The 18,284-nt window shown below is 41.1% G+C and overlaps 1 protein-coding gene across 1 annotated transcript in view; it reads right to left on the minus strand.

Annotated features, from left to right (window-relative positions):
- LOC134588638 (granulocyte-macrophage colony-stimulating factor receptor subunit alpha-like) overlaps positions 1-18,284 on the minus strand; it is a 62,230-nt gene that overhangs the window by 13,382 nt on the left and 30,564 nt on the right. The window contains exons 5-7 of the mRNA XM_063444285.1: positions 17,410-17,533; positions 3,049-3,169; positions 1,882-2,063 (exon numbers count right to left, since the gene is read on the minus strand). Of these exons, the coding sequence (XP_063300355.1) occupies positions 1,882-2,063; positions 3,049-3,169; positions 17,410-17,533 (427 nt within the window). The remainder of the gene's footprint in view (positions 1-1,881; positions 2,064-3,048; positions 3,170-17,409; positions 17,534-18,284) is intronic.

The raw sequence follows: 18,284 nt of genomic DNA on the forward strand, positions 1-18,284 counted from the left end.
AAGAAGGTAAGGAGAGAAGTGGACAAGTGAGTTCTAGGGGACAGTCCTTAGAAAGCATGGAGCGAGCACATCTTTAGATGAATTTATGCCAAGCTCAGTGTGCTGTCTGCATAGTATACCCTTTGTTACCCTTTGCAAACATGCATTCACACCAGGCTGACCTTCTAATTCCTGTGGCAAATTTTTGGGGGCATTTTTGGTTCTGGTTACGTGATTCGCATTGGTGGAGTGAGCCACCCTTTTACCCCATGCTCACTGTGCCTAGAGAGGTATCAGCTACACCTCACTGACAAGACCCAATAGAAAGTCGAAACGATTGGCTGGGGTTGCTGTATCTCTCGTGCAGAGGGAACTTCTGGACTCCCCGTGTGGGTGGGACCAGTCTAATAGACTTCAGATATGTTCTCTCTGTAATGGCACAAGTGAGCAAAATTATTTTGAGACCTGAGCGGGGAGTTACTGAAAGGCAAGCTATTGCATCTCTCTAGGCTTTTGTCCATTCTCAGAGTTCTCATATCCCTTATTTTTGCTTAAATAAAAATAACGCAACATAGATTCATGCACCAGCACTGGGTGTTAAATTCCTCATATATGTATGATCTAAATTAATTTGGAAGTTAACGCTAACCCTATACTAACTCCATCCCACGAATGCCATACCAACCCTACCCCTAACCTTATGGTAACATTCACTTTACCGTGTACCTTCCCTAACCTTACCCCTACACTCTCCCAAACCCTAAAACAGCATTACCCTTTCACATTATTCCTTACCTTATTCTAACACTAACCCTACAACTTACCCTAACCTTAAGCCTACCCTAAACATACCCCTAAGGAAACCCTGTGCTAATAACAGTATTCATATAAGCAGATCAGTTTCCTAGTTAAAACAATAGAGAATAGACCTTGGCTTTTAACTTCTATCTGTTTTCAGCATTACAGGGAGATCCACGTAATTCTTAAACTCCAGCAAAGCCCAGCACTGATCACAAACAGCATAGAAGCATACATTTCAGACCCTGGGGTCATCCTTGAGCAGCGTGCAGCCCTAGAATCACTGTGGCTGAGCATGATTGATAATCTAAATCCACCCCTTTTGGTTGCTCATAAATTAATCCTACGGTTAGCTCCATCATGTTTAGTCTATACTACAAATGGTCGTTGATTGTCTTCTTGTCTTTTCTATTATATGGATTGTCATGTGAAGTCTAAGGTTGCACAGGAAAGAGAAGTATGGACAGTTTGACCATGCTACAAGAAGTACAAAAATAACTGAGAGGGGCTGAGGGATATAATAGAGGGATTGGGAAGGTAAAATCTGGTCTCTCCCTTGCAGGTTAGGGAGAGATATTGAGGGTGGTCAGAGATAATGAGGGGCTGGGAATGATATTGGTGATCTGGTATAGATAATGAGTCCTGGGGAATGATAATGAGAAATAATAATAACTGTGGGAATTGTGGCATTCTAACTAAACATTTTTTGTGGAACCTATAAAATGAACACAAACCTCACTGATCACTCCCTCTAGACCAGGGGTTCTCAACCCAGTCCTCAGGACCCCCTACCAGTCCAGGATTTGGGGATTACCTGGGTGTGTCTAAGGTGTTTAGGAAAAGGGAAAAAAACACCTTAGACTCTAAGGTGTTTTTTTATCTTTCTAAACACATTAGACACACCCAGGTAATCCCTAAACCCTGGACTGGTAGGGGGTCCTTGTGGGCAAGGTTGAGAACCCCTGCTCTAGACCAAAGAAAAAGTATGATAATGGTGCTGTGAAAAAAGAGGAAGCAGAAGACAACACGATTATACCTGTACTATTTTGTTTGGTTTACTAATTACTGTATAATCAAAATGTTTCATGGGAAGCTTCATATTACCTTTGTCAACAGGTTTAAAGGATGCATCTGTGAACATGATCTCTTTTTCATTACTTGTTCCTGTTACTGCTATGTAGACTGTGCTGGTAGTGTCAATATTTGATACCTCTAAAAAACATTTGATTGCTCTTCCACGTGAATCTGTTCCATATCGAGGACATAGTAACTTTTTGCTTTTTTGGCTGGATAATAAAGGAACGTACAATAAGTAAAATGAATATACAGTTAAATGTTATTTCATACCTGCAAACATTTCAAATGGACATTGAGGGACACAATCATTTTAGGGGTGTGAGTGGGGGAGTGGACAAGGTTGAGGCTGTTCTGATATATATTATGTGTGTTATGTATGTTAGTAATGGCAAAAGTTAGCAAAAAATTTTTTAAACCTGATCGGTGACAAACTGAAAGGCAAGCTAGTGAGTTTCTCTCAGCTTTTGCCCATTCCCAGAATTCTCATATTCTCTGTTTTTGTTTCAATACATTTTATTGGGCTCTCCATAAACTCCTTACATGGATTCCGGGCTCATTGTGCCTAGAATAGTATAAGACAAGGCCCAAAAGACAAAACAATGGTCGGGGGTTGCTGTATCTCTTGTGCAGAGAGAACTTGCCAGCAGAGAGAGAACTGCTACCTCTTTTTTTCACATCAACATTAGCATACCTTTTCTGTGGTCTAGAGGGAGTGTTCAGTAAGATTCTGGACTGCCCTTATATGTCGAATCAGTCTGATATGCAAATATTATAAGTTCTGTTTGTAATGACACAAGTGAGCAAAAATATTTTTGAGACCTGAGCGGGTACTAACCGAGAGGCAATCTACTAAGTTTCTCTAAGCTTTTGCCTATTCTCAGAATTCTTGTATTCTCTGTTTTTGACTTAGTAATATTTTTTCCAGCTAAAATGTTATTAGTCAAGAACAGTGTATCTTATTTAAACATACTTATTTCTAAACAAATGTATTGCAGTTTAAATACACATTACTGTGATATGCATTGCTGTGAAGCTCTGTTATACACTTAGACACACTAACAATATGGACGTCCTGGAAAAGATAGACATTTGGATAGAAAATAGGGACAGCGGAATTAAGGCCGAAAATGGGACTGCCCATCCTAAATAGGGAAATTTGGGAGATATGTGATATAATCCAGCATAGTTACTTACGTTAGGCTAAAATTATAGATGACATCATTTGGTGCTTCTCTGCCAACATCCCAGGAGCAGTTCATATAGAAAACATTGTACACAGTACATGATATGTTTTCAGCAGACATGTTCATATCTCCTAGAAATATCAGAATTGTATTTATTAAATACAACAGCAAGGTTCACTATTCACTAAAGTGAGAATTGTCAAGAACTCAGTGAAGTGAATTTCAAATTCAGGGCAAAAGCCAAAGTTTAAACATTCTACAATTCTCCAATCTGTGGTTCCAGTTCAGTATCTTTGTCCTTAAAGGGATACTATAGTACCAGGAATGCAAAGCTGTATTACGTGCACTGTAGCTCCCTCTGCCTTCCCCCCTCCCTTCCCCCTCCCCCGCAGTAAATAAAGGGTTAGAAACCCTTTATTTACTTACCTGATTCCAGCATCAATGTCCCTCAATATTTGGCTCCACCTCCTCTGACATTCCTCAACAAGCGGACGCTGAAGCGTGTAGAATGCAACACTCATTAGGCATTAACATAGGAAAGCTTTGAATCAATTTGAACTTGTGACAATTCTCACTTTAGTGAATAACACTGAAAATATTACAAGTAAAACTTATAACTCCTCCTAACACTTATATTTCAATCAAAGGATTCTCGTTGCCAATTAAGATTTCTGTTACCCATCTCCTTGAATTCATAAACAATCTTTTGACATTTTAAATTCCATGCAAGAGAACGTGTGGGACCCTCCCTAGAGACTTGAGACATATGCCAGTAGTCACCTTACAATGTACAATATATTCCCTCTTAACAGACTAGAGATAAACTAGGTTATTTACTATTTGATTGGGTAGGCTGAATTCTGACCACATGTGGCTTTAGTAAATCTGAAAATTTCCATCCCAATCAACTGGCAATTTTCACCAGATTTTGTCATTTTAGTGAATTATCCTGTAAGTAATCAATCAATGTAAACACGTTAACATTATTCGAATTTTATTACATGACAGGAGGCTTCATATTTTGCATGACTTTCTTTACTCATGCTTCCAGCAGCACAAGTCAATCATCAAACTTTAAACCAATCATAACAGTCTGCATAACACATATAAAGCCCTGTATGTCACATGACTTCCTCTTTCTTTGCTGCTTCCAGCCAAGACACAGGTCAGAGTATTAGCTCTCTACTGTTTTTCTATATATGCAATGCTATTTATCTTGTGGTCCCTTTTAAATCATTTGGGCACTATACTGTGTTTTGCCAGTCTGTCACCCCCTTTTATTCTTCTTTTCCCCTTTACCTTTTCCCTCTAAACCCTAAAGGACTTATAGCTGCTGTTTGCCATCCTGCTACTGAGATCAGTTTTTCTGTTGTTTCTGACCTGTTGGTTTCGCGCGGTTCGCAGCATTTTTACCGCGATCGCGCGGGACCACCAGGTCTCTTCTTAGTCCCAGGGTACTGAGGGGTGGGTGGGGGGGCACGAGGGGGTGCCATCCGATACCGTCGGTCCACGATCGCGGACCGCGATCGCGGACTGCGCGGCAAATTTGCGCGCGGACGGCGGCCATCTTGGATCTCGCGATACCGCGAGATCCTCGGCGGCCATCTTGGTTTCGCCAGTTCGTGATTCCCACGAACTGGCACATAGATTATCAAACGTTTTTTGCCGGTATTAACAGTGTAATTTATTCTACATCATAAATGGAAGGATTGTATGTGGGGTCATACATACAGGCTATATAAGTGGTCACAGTGCTGGGCTGGAAAGACTGCACTGTGGATCTATATGCTGCCAGACACTTAGCCAGCAGGATAACTCCCATCAGGCTCAGACTACATAACTAAACAATTGGATGAACACAAGGGTGTCTGATTCAGACATGTGGAAACTCTGATGACATACCCACAAGACACATGAATCAATAAAATAAAAATTAAAATAAATAAATAAATAAATAAATAAAAGTACGCTTTATTGTATGCGGCACCTCCATAGTACAACTGGGGTGATCCTCGCAACTCACAGTGGCAATACCTTCCACAAATTTACTTACAAGGGTGAAATCATTACAAGCGTACTGAGGTCTTTGATACCTCACATTACCGGGCTCCGTCCCGACCATTACCGGGCTCCGTCCCGACCATTATCCGGGCTCCGTCCCGACCATTACCGGGCTCCATCCCGACCAATACCGGGCTCCGTCCCAACATTAACGGCCGTACACCCCGGTCGATAAGAGGGTGACCCCCTCTACAAACCACTAGTCAAACCCCTAGTGGCAGTTAAGACAGGGTACCTGGGTGAACCCCAGTTGTACGTGGAAGCCACTGTGTAACCATATACGCACTGACGTATACTCTGTCTCCCCACAGATGGGAAAGAACAAGCAGACATAATGTCGGACACTACCCCGCCATCAGCAGTAGACTTCCAGGCAATGATCAATGCCGCAGTGTCAGCATCGGTGGAAAAGGCGCTGGCCAAGATGATAACACAGTCACCGCCGGAGTCGGCGGGCACCAGACCTCCATCAAAAAAGGAGGATAAAGATCCGACACAACGTAAGCCGGAGGCAGCGGCGTCCAAACGCCACTGGAAGGGCTCCAGTATGACTCTCCCAAGATACGAGGGAGGAATTCTACATAAGCGGAGCCGCCAGTCAAGACACCTGGATCGCTCCCCTACACAAGACCCCTCATCAGGGGATGAGGGACCATCATCGCCTTCGTCGTCTGAAATAATGGACGAATGGAGGGCAGAGAACTCACCCTCGGAGGAGGAGGAGGATTGGCAGGACATACCGCAGGAAGGCGGATAGTTCAGCCAGAGTCAAGAATGGGCAAGCCACTCCGGCAGCAAAGGATCCCACAAACCGAGCATAGACGAAGACGGGGTGTTCCTGGACGAGACGGGCAACCCCATGTTCGACCCTCGCCAGATACGACACCCCAGATCGTCCGAATGGAACCTGCTGGACCATCTGACCCAATTTATACATTTCTGGCTACGGAAGCCGATGGACAAGGAAGTCCAGGCTAAACTTAAAGCAGAATGCCCACGTCCCGTACTGCCTGACAAAATTGCCATCACACCGGAGTTTGACACCACAGTAGGGGTGTTTATGTCCCGCTCGGGCAGAGACCCACGGAAGGGAGTTGAAAAGGGTATGAAATCGGTCCAAGACAAAATGCTTGACATGATAGGCCCGCTGGCGAAGATCCTATACTTCGCTGACCTGGCACTTACTCAGGGGACACCCCTCGAAGCGCACGATATCAGAGAATGGGCGCAGCGAGCGATCTATCTCCTGGGAAATTCAAACGCCGCCATGTGCGCAGAAAGACGTAAGGCGGCTCTATTGAAGATAGACACCAAACTCTTGGATCTGGGAAAGAAGGAGCTAGGTCCGCGGGCAGACGGGCTACTCTTTGGAGAACCTTTCCTGGCGGAACTAAAGAAGCACGTCGGCTATTTACTACATTAAATAAGGCCCAATCCTCCATCAGACAGGTCTTTCGGACCCCTCAAACAAACCGGAGTGTTTTTGGCAGGGCTGGTCGGCAGAGGGGTCGGGCCACCAGCCGCTTCTGGCCATCAGGCCCCAGCCGTCCATACGCAACTCAACAGTTTTTTCCATCGACAAGAGCCACATTCACATGGGGATCCTTCCGTACCAGAGGCACTCGGAGCAGAGGACGGGGACGATTCAACTCAGGTGAGCACGAACTGTCTTCCGTTATGTCATTCTGGTGTAACTGCTGGCAGGCTGTCCCTTTTTCCACAGGAATGGGAACGCATCTCCACAGACGCATGGATCCTTCAGACCATACGAGGGTAAGTGATAGAATTCACCCAGACACCATGCCAGACCAGACGACCACGGCCTATACGGGCGTCCGAGAATCAGATACGCATCATAGACACGGAGATAAGAGCCCTGTTCGCAAAAAGAGCGGTGGAATTCGCCGCAAACGACCAAGGTTACTTCAGCAACATGTTCGTAGTCAGGAAAAAGACGGGAGACTATCGTCCAGTTATCAACCTGCGAGAACTCAATGGATTTGCGGCTTATCGCCATTTAAAAATGGAAGGTATTCACCTCCTGAGGGACCTATTGAACGAACACGACTGGTTCACACGTCTAGACTTAAAAGACGCATACCTGTCGGTCCCCATGGCAAGAGAGAGTCGTCCCTTCCTCCGGTTCATCTGGAAGGGCCGCCCGTGTCAATTCACATGTCTCCCATTCGGACTCAGCTCGGCTCCATGGTGTTTTACGAAACTCCTCAAACCAGTCATGGCACATCTGAGAGGAAGGGGATACGTTGTCTCATCTACCTGGACGACCTGTTGATCTTCTGCGAATCAAAATCCAGAATTCAATCTCAGATGAGATTTACCATTCATTTTCTGGAATCGCTAGGATTTGTAGTGAACAGAGAAAAATCAGCATTGACACCATCACAGATAGTCCAGTTCCTCGGGTTCGAGATAGACTCCAAATCGGGAGTTCTACGCCTCCCCGCATCCAAGATAGCGGCCATTCGCAAGGAAATTCGACGCATACTCAGGAGAGACACCATACTTCTCAGACTACTAGCGAGGATAGTAGGCCTACTATCCTCATCAATACAGGCGATCTTCCCGGGCCCGCTCCATTATCGGGCCATGCAGAGGCTGAAAGCTCACTACCTACGGGCAGGACTCACATACGATCACTGGATTCCCGTCTCCACAGAAGCTCGGACGGAACTTCGATGGTGGCTACTCCACATGGAAGCCTGGAACGGCAAAGCCATCTTCGGGAAGAACCCGGACTTTGTATTGGAGTCGGACGCGAGCCTTTGGGGCTGGGGAGCCCACTGCGCCCACACGTCCACAGGAGGTCCATGGTCCCAAGAGGAACAGGGTCTCCACATCAACTGTCTGGAACTGATCGCGGGATCATTTGCGATTCGCAGTCTGGCCAAGGACATGACGAACTGCTGCATCTTACTACGCATGGACAACATTTCAGCGGTCCAATACATAAATCGCCTGGGGGGAGCACGATCAAAAAACCTGACAGAGGCGACGAAAGAGATATACCAATTTTGTATTCCCCGCAACATTTCAATCAAGGCGGAATACCTACCGGGAATCAACAATATCACGGCGGATTGGTTCTCTCGACACTGGAGAGACGGCAGCGACTGGCGACTGGACACGTCGATATTTTCAGCGGTGAAATACATCAGGGGACCACTGGTCGTGGACCTGTTCGCGTCCCGGACGAATACACAGCTACCGAGATATTACAGCTGGCTGCCGGACCCTCAATGCGAAGCGGTAGATGCTTTCCTACAGCAGTGGCCCCCGAAGGGAGCGTACGCATTCCCACCATTTGCGATGATAGCGAGAGTGATCCATCGCATCAGAGTGACCAAGATTTCGATGATACTCATCACACCATTGTGGAGAAGTCAGGCGTGGTTTCCGGAATTATTAGCCCTAACACAGGACCATCGCCTACTTCTGCCATCGTTCCCCTTTCTACTGACAGATCCGCAAGGGGAACCACATCCACTAATACTACAAGAGAATCTGGAACTGGTAGCCTGGAGTCTTTCAGGGGAACCTGGTCCGTCGAAGGTCTATCGCAACCAGCTAAAGACCTTTTATGGGATTCCTGGGCACCGGGTACCCGACGCAGTTACATATCAGCATGGAATACATGGACCCGCTGGTGTGTGGGAAGGGATTGTGATCCCTTTACAGCATCTATTCCCACAGTGGTGAATTATTTGTCAAACCTCTTCACGGAGGGAAAATCCTATCGTTCCATCAACGTAGCACAATCAGCGATTTCAGCGGCACACGTGCCAATACAGGGTTCCCCGGTGGGTCAGGATCCTTTGGTATGTCGCCTGCTGCGAGGCATCAAACTGTCCAGACCACCGGAACCTAAGTACAATCATATGTGGGACGTAGAGGTGGTCCTCAGTTTCCTCAGGAATTGGCCAGACAACGCAGACTTATCCCTATGTCAGCTGTCGGACAAACTCAGTTTACTGCTATGTTTGGTCTCTTTTCGACGAGTTTCGGATGTACGAGCGTTCGACGTGGACGGTTTCTCTATATAACCAGAAGGGGTTACCTTCACGGTGTCTAGAAGAACTAAAACGAATTCGACATCTATATTTTACCCCTTTTTTCCTACGGTTCCCCGTTTATGTGTAGTTTCCACACTTACTCGCTACGTGGAGGTTACTGCAAACCTTCGTGCTTTTAATAGATGTCAACTGTTGGTGTCATACACCAAACCTTATAAACCGGTTACCACCACTACACTGGCGCGATGGGTACGTTGGATCCTATCCTTAGCAGGTGTGGAAACCTGTTTCGGAGCTCACTGGGTCAGGGGCGCAGCCGCATCGCGAGCGTTCTCGGCGGGAGCGTCCCTAGCGGATATATTACGTTCCGCGGACTGGACACGGGAGGATACTTTCCGGTTATTTTATTTTCGCCAAACCACACACGCATCTTTCTCACTATTACCTCAGCTTTAAAAATTCAAAATATGAAGCCTCCTGTCATGTAATAAAATTGTAGATTATGCTAACGTAGTGTACTTATAATCTTAATTTTAATAATGACAGGAGGCGAGTATTTTCCCACCCTCCACTCCCGTTTATATGGGTTGTCTTCTGTCAACGTTTCTATAGATCAGCTATAACTACTATAGTTTTATCAGGAGGATAGGGATAAAGAGTTTTGAGGTAATAGCTGAATTTTTTCTGATATTATAGTTAATGGTTAATAGATGAGGATAGACTAATAATACTGGAATTCATTATAGTATATTAGATAGATTAACATTTATGATACTATGTATGGATAGATATGGTAACGATGATATCATGTGGACATAAGTCTACTTCCATCCTCTTACACTCGTTTCTGTTTTTTGCAGCGTGATGGCCGTTATGGGTTCCGGATAAGACACATCGGCTGTGGAAGTTCTCGAATCAAGTTCCAATACCGTTATGAGTTATCAGTTTGAAGCTACCATGGAACAAGTTTGGACTGTTTTATGTTTAAGAACTTTGGGTTATTTCGGGACACTACATGGACTAATCTCTCACCAAAGAAAGAGGAAGTCATGTGACATACAGGGCTTTATATATGTTATGCAGACTGTTATGATTGGTTTAAAGTTTGATGATTGACTTGTGCTGCTGGAAGCATGAGTAAAGAAAGTCATGCAAAATACTCGCCTCCTGTCATTATTAAAATTAAGATTATAAGTACACTACGTTAGCATAATCTACAATTATTACTATAAAATGATCTGTCTAGACACCAAAAACACCAGCTTAATTAAGTGGCATAGATTGTACCCGGTATTCTCAGTGCTCAATGTTTTCTGATGTTTAGTGTTTACCTTACTTTATTTTTGCAACATTTGCCACACATCCACTGGTTGTCAATCACTCACTGTTTTTTGTCAGAATGGAAAAAAATCAGGAGAAGACAACAGAATTATGACCACATTAGCAATTCTCAGCTTTATTAAAACCAAATGTGGTCAGGATTCGGTTGGTCCAACCAATTCTGTAACATGCGTTTGGATGAGTTCAGAAAATCACTATTATCCCTCATGGCAGGCAATGATAAACCGAAAGCCTCTGTCAGGATGCACATTCTCATATTATCATTCACTTGATTTTTACAAGTGAATTAATTAATTTGAAGAACTATTAGTTTGCTGGCAGTGCTAGAATCCAGTGGGATTAATTAACCCTTGGTAATGCAAAGGTTAACCATGTGGCGGCTTGCCAGTGCTTGCTAACAAGCCACGACATGAAACATATAAATAAATAAAAATCCTATTGGGGTCAATAATTCGCTCATATTTTTAAGGTAATGTGCTGGAATCTGGAAGGTAGGCGCATATCTACGAAATATTTAAATCTAGCAACTGGATGTATTGACCCAATGGAGGACCTATTGTCCCCCCTCTGGGTCCTCCCACATGCCAGCAGGTGAGTCCTAATATTTATAAAATAGCATGGACCAGTTGTTCCCTCCCACTATGTCCTCACCGGTATGTCACAGGCCCCTTCCACTGGCTGTCTAGTCACTAGTTCTTAGCACTCTGTTCCTGTGTGTCCAACTTGTCTGGTTACAACTACATGTCTGTTCGTCCACCCATTGTAAAGCGCTGCGGAATTTGATGGCGCTATATAAATAACATAATAATAATGTCCCATCGGCCAGATAGCAGATCACAGGGTCATATGGATGCACATTACCTCCATTATAGCAAAAATTATTGACCCCAATGGGATTTGTATTGATATATCTTATCAGTCCAACATGGTTTACGTTACTCATTGTGTTAGCACTACTTAGTCGAGGTTTCCCTTGTTTGTGTATCCAATGTACTTTCTTGCAACACTGTTGCTCTTCGGTTTTGCTGCTGTTTCATTACATTATTACAAGGGCTCGAGATAATAAAGAGTATAGATAATAAAGATAGTTCTTTTCCCAAGTTAGACTTGCCAATTCCCAGAGCCAGTATTATATTTCCTGATTATATACTCTACCTGATATTAGGAACGGGCTCTGTGTAAACCACACCTATATTTGTACACCATGATATATATACATATATATATATATATATATATATATATATATATCATATATTTTTAGTTGTATATCTTGTGGCCTTTGTTTCTGTGTACACTTGTCAATAAATTAGTTTATAGGAGACTTATATCTCAGTACTGTGGACTACTTTTTTTCGCTGCTACCACAACAACCTCTCTTTTTTAAAGAGATACTCCAATAAAGGTTAAGTTTTTACAACCATGAATTCTCTGAATTACTATAAATATTTGTTTTCTTATTTTTATGTCTTTATCTTTTGGTGGTCAGGGTACTGGTACTACTCTTGTTCTTAAAGTTATTGGGTTTATGCCCATTTTGCCCTTCCACCCTCATCATATTTTTCTCCCACCTTCTTATAATAAATGATTTATGTATCTTCTTTTACTATTTTATTCAATAAAGTGAAAATTCAAGATGAATTTCACGTTCAATATAAAAATAGCTTTACTGGAAACATTCCATACGTTAGCTATGGTTCCAGTTTGGCTACTTTGGCCTTAAATGTGAAATTTACTTTTTTTTTCTATTTATAATTTTTATTGAATTTTGATAAAACAAGAGACATGTGGGCTACAAAAACAGGAAAAGGGAAGGGGAGGGCAATGGGTAACATCATAAGATCATTTAATATTCCGTACAATATAATTTTATTGTCCAAACAACATATACATAGCATGTTTACTGTACGTGATTATAGCAGGGTCTCATGTGGAAGTAACTGGGTGATCCCTCTCTCAATAAATAGTGAGTTCGGTAGTAGAGGATGGGTATTGGCGGAGGGAGGGGGGTAGGGTGGGTAACCAGGGGTTTTCAACATTTCCTGTCAACCTATAATTTCTTGCGTGTAACATCGTACTTGTGTCATCGTACATGGTGTCACCTAATTGCCTTGTGGGTGTAGTACAGCATGTATGTGGTACCTCATGTATCACCTCTTTATGTGTGCGAGTATGTGTCTGTCTATATTCAAGCTTGTGTTTGACCTTGTGTTCCTTATATATTTAAAATTTAATTTTTTATTTTTTTTTAAGTTTTGGGGTCCCGCAGGGGTTGGAGAGATGTTCATTCTCTAACTTATGGTTTGAAGTGGGGGGCACTGCTTGGTCTCCCTGGGTGGATTTTGTTGGTTATCTCTATGTGGTGTATATTTTGAACCATGGTTTCCAGGCCTCTCGAACTTTTTGTGATTGTTTAGTGGAAGTAGTGGACATTCGTTCATAAATATGGTATTGGTGGATTTTGTCCATCAGTTATTGTCTGGCGGGGCAGGTGGTCTGTTTCCACCAAATTGGCTACGAGGTTTCTAGCTGCTAGAATGATTAGCATCACCACTTGCTTAAGGGGTTTGGTCATAGAGGTGGGAAGGAGCAGAAACAAGCAGACTGAGGGGTCGAGAGTGATATTGTTGATATTTAACAACTTGAGGATGCCTTTAACATGGCCCCAGAGGGGTGCCAAGACTGGGCATTCCCACCAGATGTGAATCATTGTGCCTTTTGCCTCTATACATTTCCAGCAATCTGCTGGGACTGTTGGGTAAATCTTGTGCAATCTACTAGGTGTTAGGTACCATCTATAGACCAGCTTCCTATGAGCTTCTATGTGTGAGTAGCAATTAGTGAGTGCGTTGAGGGATTGTAACCAGTCGTTACCAGATGGCGAGGGTGTGTATTCTGTTTGCCATTGTTGTTCATAGGAAGGGGTTTTTGTGTCAGTGTTGCTCAACAGTGTGTTGTAACAGAGAGAAAATGTATTTTGTGGGTGAAAGCCAGCAGTGATCATATATAAGATCCAGTGAGTGGGGGTCAGAGAGTGCTATATCAGATTGTGTGAGTATTTTATAGGTGGCAATTCTTTTTAGTTGGAGGTACTGAAAGATGGAGGAGTTAGGTAGGTCGTATTTTTGCTGGAGGTCTGGGAAAGACACGAGCTGTTGGTTTTGGTATGTGTCTGCTATGTGTATAATACCATGCTTTTTCCAGGAATTCATTGTCAGCCCTGAGGCTAGTGAATTCAGGGCTGTTATTGGGGCTCGTGGATGGAACCTGTTAATTTTTTTTTGAGTGTGGTGTAAGGAGTCCCATTGTTTAATAGTAAGAACCGAGGTGTTAAACAAGTGAGGCGTGCTTGGTCTAATTTGTGCAGGTGTCCATAATATCGTTACCAGGGAGCTTCCAGGTGTCCTAGTATGTTCCATGTCCACCCATTGGAAAGTCCCTTTGGGGGCGTGAAGTTTAATTGCGACCTCTAGGAGGGAAACCATTATAGCTGACTGTGGATTTGCCAGCAGGGAGACTGTCTGAAATGTCAGACAGTCTCCGTGCTGGTGGGAGTTGTAAAAAAAATAAAAATTAGACATGTGTAAAATTAAATTAGAAATGTATTTATATATATAATATATATATATAATATATGTACATATTATATATATGTAACGTCATACAAAGTGTATTTTAATATTAATATAAGTACATATAATAGTATTAAAATACACTTTATTTACAGGCCTACCGTATCGTCGGTCTCGGCACACCACAACCGACTTGCTCCCTTTATACTATCCTACGCTTATGCTGGATCCTTACTCCATATACGGCTATTTGCCCCTTACACAAGTATTAAGGCCTTTTGGCCTGTATTTGTGGGAGGGGCTTAAATTAATTCACTCCCCTATATAAGGGACACCGCTCATATCGCTTGAGGTCAGCATCAGAATGACCCTCCCACCCACTCCTCATTTCAACACTTTCTCTTTTCTTTCCATTTACTTTACTTTCTTACTCCTTGGTGGGCCCTCTTTATTTACAGGCCTACTGTATCGTCGGTCTCGGCACACCACAACCGACTTGCTCCCTTTATACTATCCTACGCTTATGCTGGATCCTTACTCCATATACGGTATTTGCCCCTTACACAAGCAGACTGAGGGGTCGAGAGTGATATTGTTGATATTTAACAACTTGAGGATGCCATTAACATGGCCCCAGAGGGGTGCCAAGACTGGGCATTCCCACCAGATGTGAATCATTGTGCCTTTTGCCTCTATACATCTCCAGCAATCTGCTGGGACTGTTGGGTAAATCTTGTGCAATCTACTAGGTGTTAGGTACCATCTATAGACCAGCTTCCTATGAGCTTCTATGTGTGAGTAGCAATTATTGAGTGCGTTGAGGGATTGTAACCAGTCGTTACCAGATGGCGAGGGTGTGTATTCTGTTTGCCATTGTTGTTCATAGGAAGGGGTTTTTTAATTACAATAAAAAAATACATAAAATAATAAAATAAATAAAATATTGAAACAAAATTTAATATAAATTATATATTTATATGTAATTTCATTCTAACTGTATTTTGTTATTAATATATATATATATTGGTAACAAAATACACTTATAATGACATTCTATATATATCTATCTATATATAAAATACAAATAACCGCAAATATATATATATATATATATATATATATATATATATATATATATCTATATATATATATAGTAAATACATATAATTACATAAAAGATTACATTAGTATTCACGTAGAATTTAAATATCTATAAATGCATATATATTAAAATTCTACATGTATATTTAAGTAATCTTTTAACATAATTATGTGATTTGATTAATTCAAATTTGATTGACATGCCTGACAACACAGGGAGAAAGTGCAGAGAATCTAATTCACAAGCACTATATTTGACCCTGTAACTCTACAAGACACCATAAAACCTGTACATAGGAGGTACTGTTTTACTCGGGAGACATCGCTGAACTCAAATATTAGTGTTTAAAACTGGTAAATTGTAATACAACGATGATATTTTAAGTAAATGTGACGTTTTTTGCATTTATTTACAAACGAATGGCCCTTTTATGGACTATATTATTGTTGTAATATGTTTTACTGTTTTAAAACACTAATATTTGTGTTTAGTGAAGTCTCCTGAGAATAACAGTACCCCCCATGTACAGGTTATATGGTGTTTTGGAAAGTTAGAGAGTCACATATAAGGCTTGCATTTAATTTTTTTGACATTGAAATTTGCCAGATTGGTTATGTTGCCTTTGAGAACGTATGGTAGCCCAGGAATGAGAATTACCCCCATGATAACATACCATTTGCAAAAGTAGACAACCCAAGGTATTGCAAGTGGGGTATGTCCAGTCTTTCTTAGTAGCCACTTAGTCACAAACACTGGCCAAATATTAGTTTTTTTTCTTTTTTCACACACAAAAAAATATGAACGCTAACCTTGGGTTGTCTACTTTTTCAAATGGTATGCCATTATGGGGGTAATTCTCATTCCTGGGCTACCACACTGTCTCAAAGGTAACATTACTAATCTGGCAAATGTCAATTTAAAAACGGAATGTTCTATATTTGACCCTGTAACTTTCCAAAACACCATAAAACCTTTTAATGGGGGGTACTGTTGTATTCGTAATACATTGCTGATTACAAATATGTGCATTTTTTTGCAGTAAGACCTATGACATTCACAGCTAAAATGTCAGACGGAAATACAAATTTTAAAAAAAATCTTATTTTCTCAATTTTTTTAAAATTTTATTCATAATAAATTATGTTCCATATATGAATAGTTAATGATAAATTAAAGCCCTGTTTCTCCTGAACAAAATGATATATAATAAGTGTGGGTGCACTTAATGTGACAGCGGTGAATTACGGTTGAACAGATATATAGTGCAAATTCCAATTTTTTTTTTTACGTTTTGTTTTGATCAGAACGTGCACTATTGACTCCGTCCTGAAGGGGTTTTAGAGCAAAATAGTCAAACTGAAAAACATTTAAGTTAGCTATGCTTTCAGCTTGGTTTCTCTGGCCTTACATTTAATATTAATTTTGAATTTGCTTTTAATTCTCACTTTAGTAAATAACCTTGTAATTATTTCAATATTGAATCCATTACTTTAATCCTTAATTATAATATCAAAGTGTTTAACAAGGAATGGTACATTTAGTTTGTTGCAGGCATGTGCATTGTGGAGTCTAGATTTTATTGTCCCCCAGTCTAATAGTGCTAAAATGAGATGCTGATTGAGATGCTGCTGCAATCTTCCTTAACCACACTGTCTATCTTAAAACAGCTCTGTCTTTTTGGGATGTTAGCATTAAACATGAGCATTTGTTGACTCATTTGACAATTAATTGACTATTTCAGACTAATCCAGCATAGAACCCTTTTTGATTATTTTTTAAGCTGATTGATCCATTGAATGGGGTTCTATACAGAGTGAAATGATTTGTTGTCAGATGTATCGACAAATTATCATGCCCAGTTTGCATATTTTCCAAAGATCTTCAAAGTAGACATACCAACTCAATGTGTGGTGGTCCAGGGAAAAAAACTGAGCATATGTTATCTCTCAGGCACCAAGATCATTCTTATGTTGTCCATCTTACGCTCCTGGTGCTTTATCCACATCAATACTCATGCATGTAGTAGCAACAACTGTGGGAAATGACAAAACGCGATGGCGGAACCACATCGTAATTGTCATTAATAAACAGTTGGCCATAATGCCAGTGGGGAGTGGGGATTTCTTGGACCATTGAAGACTCTAGGCACCATAACCATTACAGAGCACTGTAGTGTTTATGGTTATTAGAGGGTCCTTTTAATATAACTGCATTCATCAAACACGTGAAAATAAATATTTCTGTTCCCTATTTTCACATATTACCTGATGGAAAGAACTTTGTTACGTTCCAATTTAACTGTTCACCATACTTGTCTGGTGTAATATTTATAGATACGCCTTTATGCAATTCAAAATCAGCTTTAATTTCATGAAAGCATTTTCTTAACTGAAAAAGACAAGGACAACACTTCAATGTCTGTGGTTATTTTCCAATTATTTGCAATAGAGTTCATATATATATATATATATATATATATAAAAACAATGCAAATCAACAGATAAAACAGTCTCAATACCATGCAAAACTTAGCATATAATTATTTACAAAAAAAATTACTATTTACTCAACTGACTTTGATGAATGTAGATTTAAAGATTGCTGCATATGTTCACAACTTGTGCCTGCTGGCTGTGATGTGCTTGTTAAAATATAAATAGAAGTTATTGTGTATTAATGCATCTAATCACATATTAAACAGATATATTTACAAACCACTTTACCCTTTTTGACACAAGTAAAATATTGCAAATGCTTGCAAATTAAACAAAAAGTAAATTAAAATACATAATATTAATACTAAATAAATAAATACAACTAATTAACCAGAAAATAGTTGACAATATGATCCCTCACTGTAATTGACGTGAAAGACATTTGTTTATGCAGTTTTATAAATAAGTGGGTCCAATGGACCCCCAATCCATATCATAATTGGATATTCCAAATTTCTTGGAGTAAACAATGTATTACACCTTTTCCCACTTTAACCCCTTAAGGACCGGACTGTTTTTGCGATGTTGTACATTTGCGACCAGGCATCTTTTTAAACTTTTGTGGTGTTTGTGTTTAGCTGTAATTTTCCACTCTCTCATTTACTGTACCCATACAAATTATATATTGTTTTTTTCAGGACAAA

Source organism: Pelobates fuscus, chromosome 1 (assembly GCF_036172605.1).
Source record: "Pelobates fuscus isolate aPelFus1 chromosome 1, aPelFus1.pri, whole genome shotgun sequence".
NCBI classification, from domain to species: Eukaryota; Metazoa; Chordata; class Amphibia; order Anura; family Pelobatidae; genus Pelobates; species Pelobates fuscus.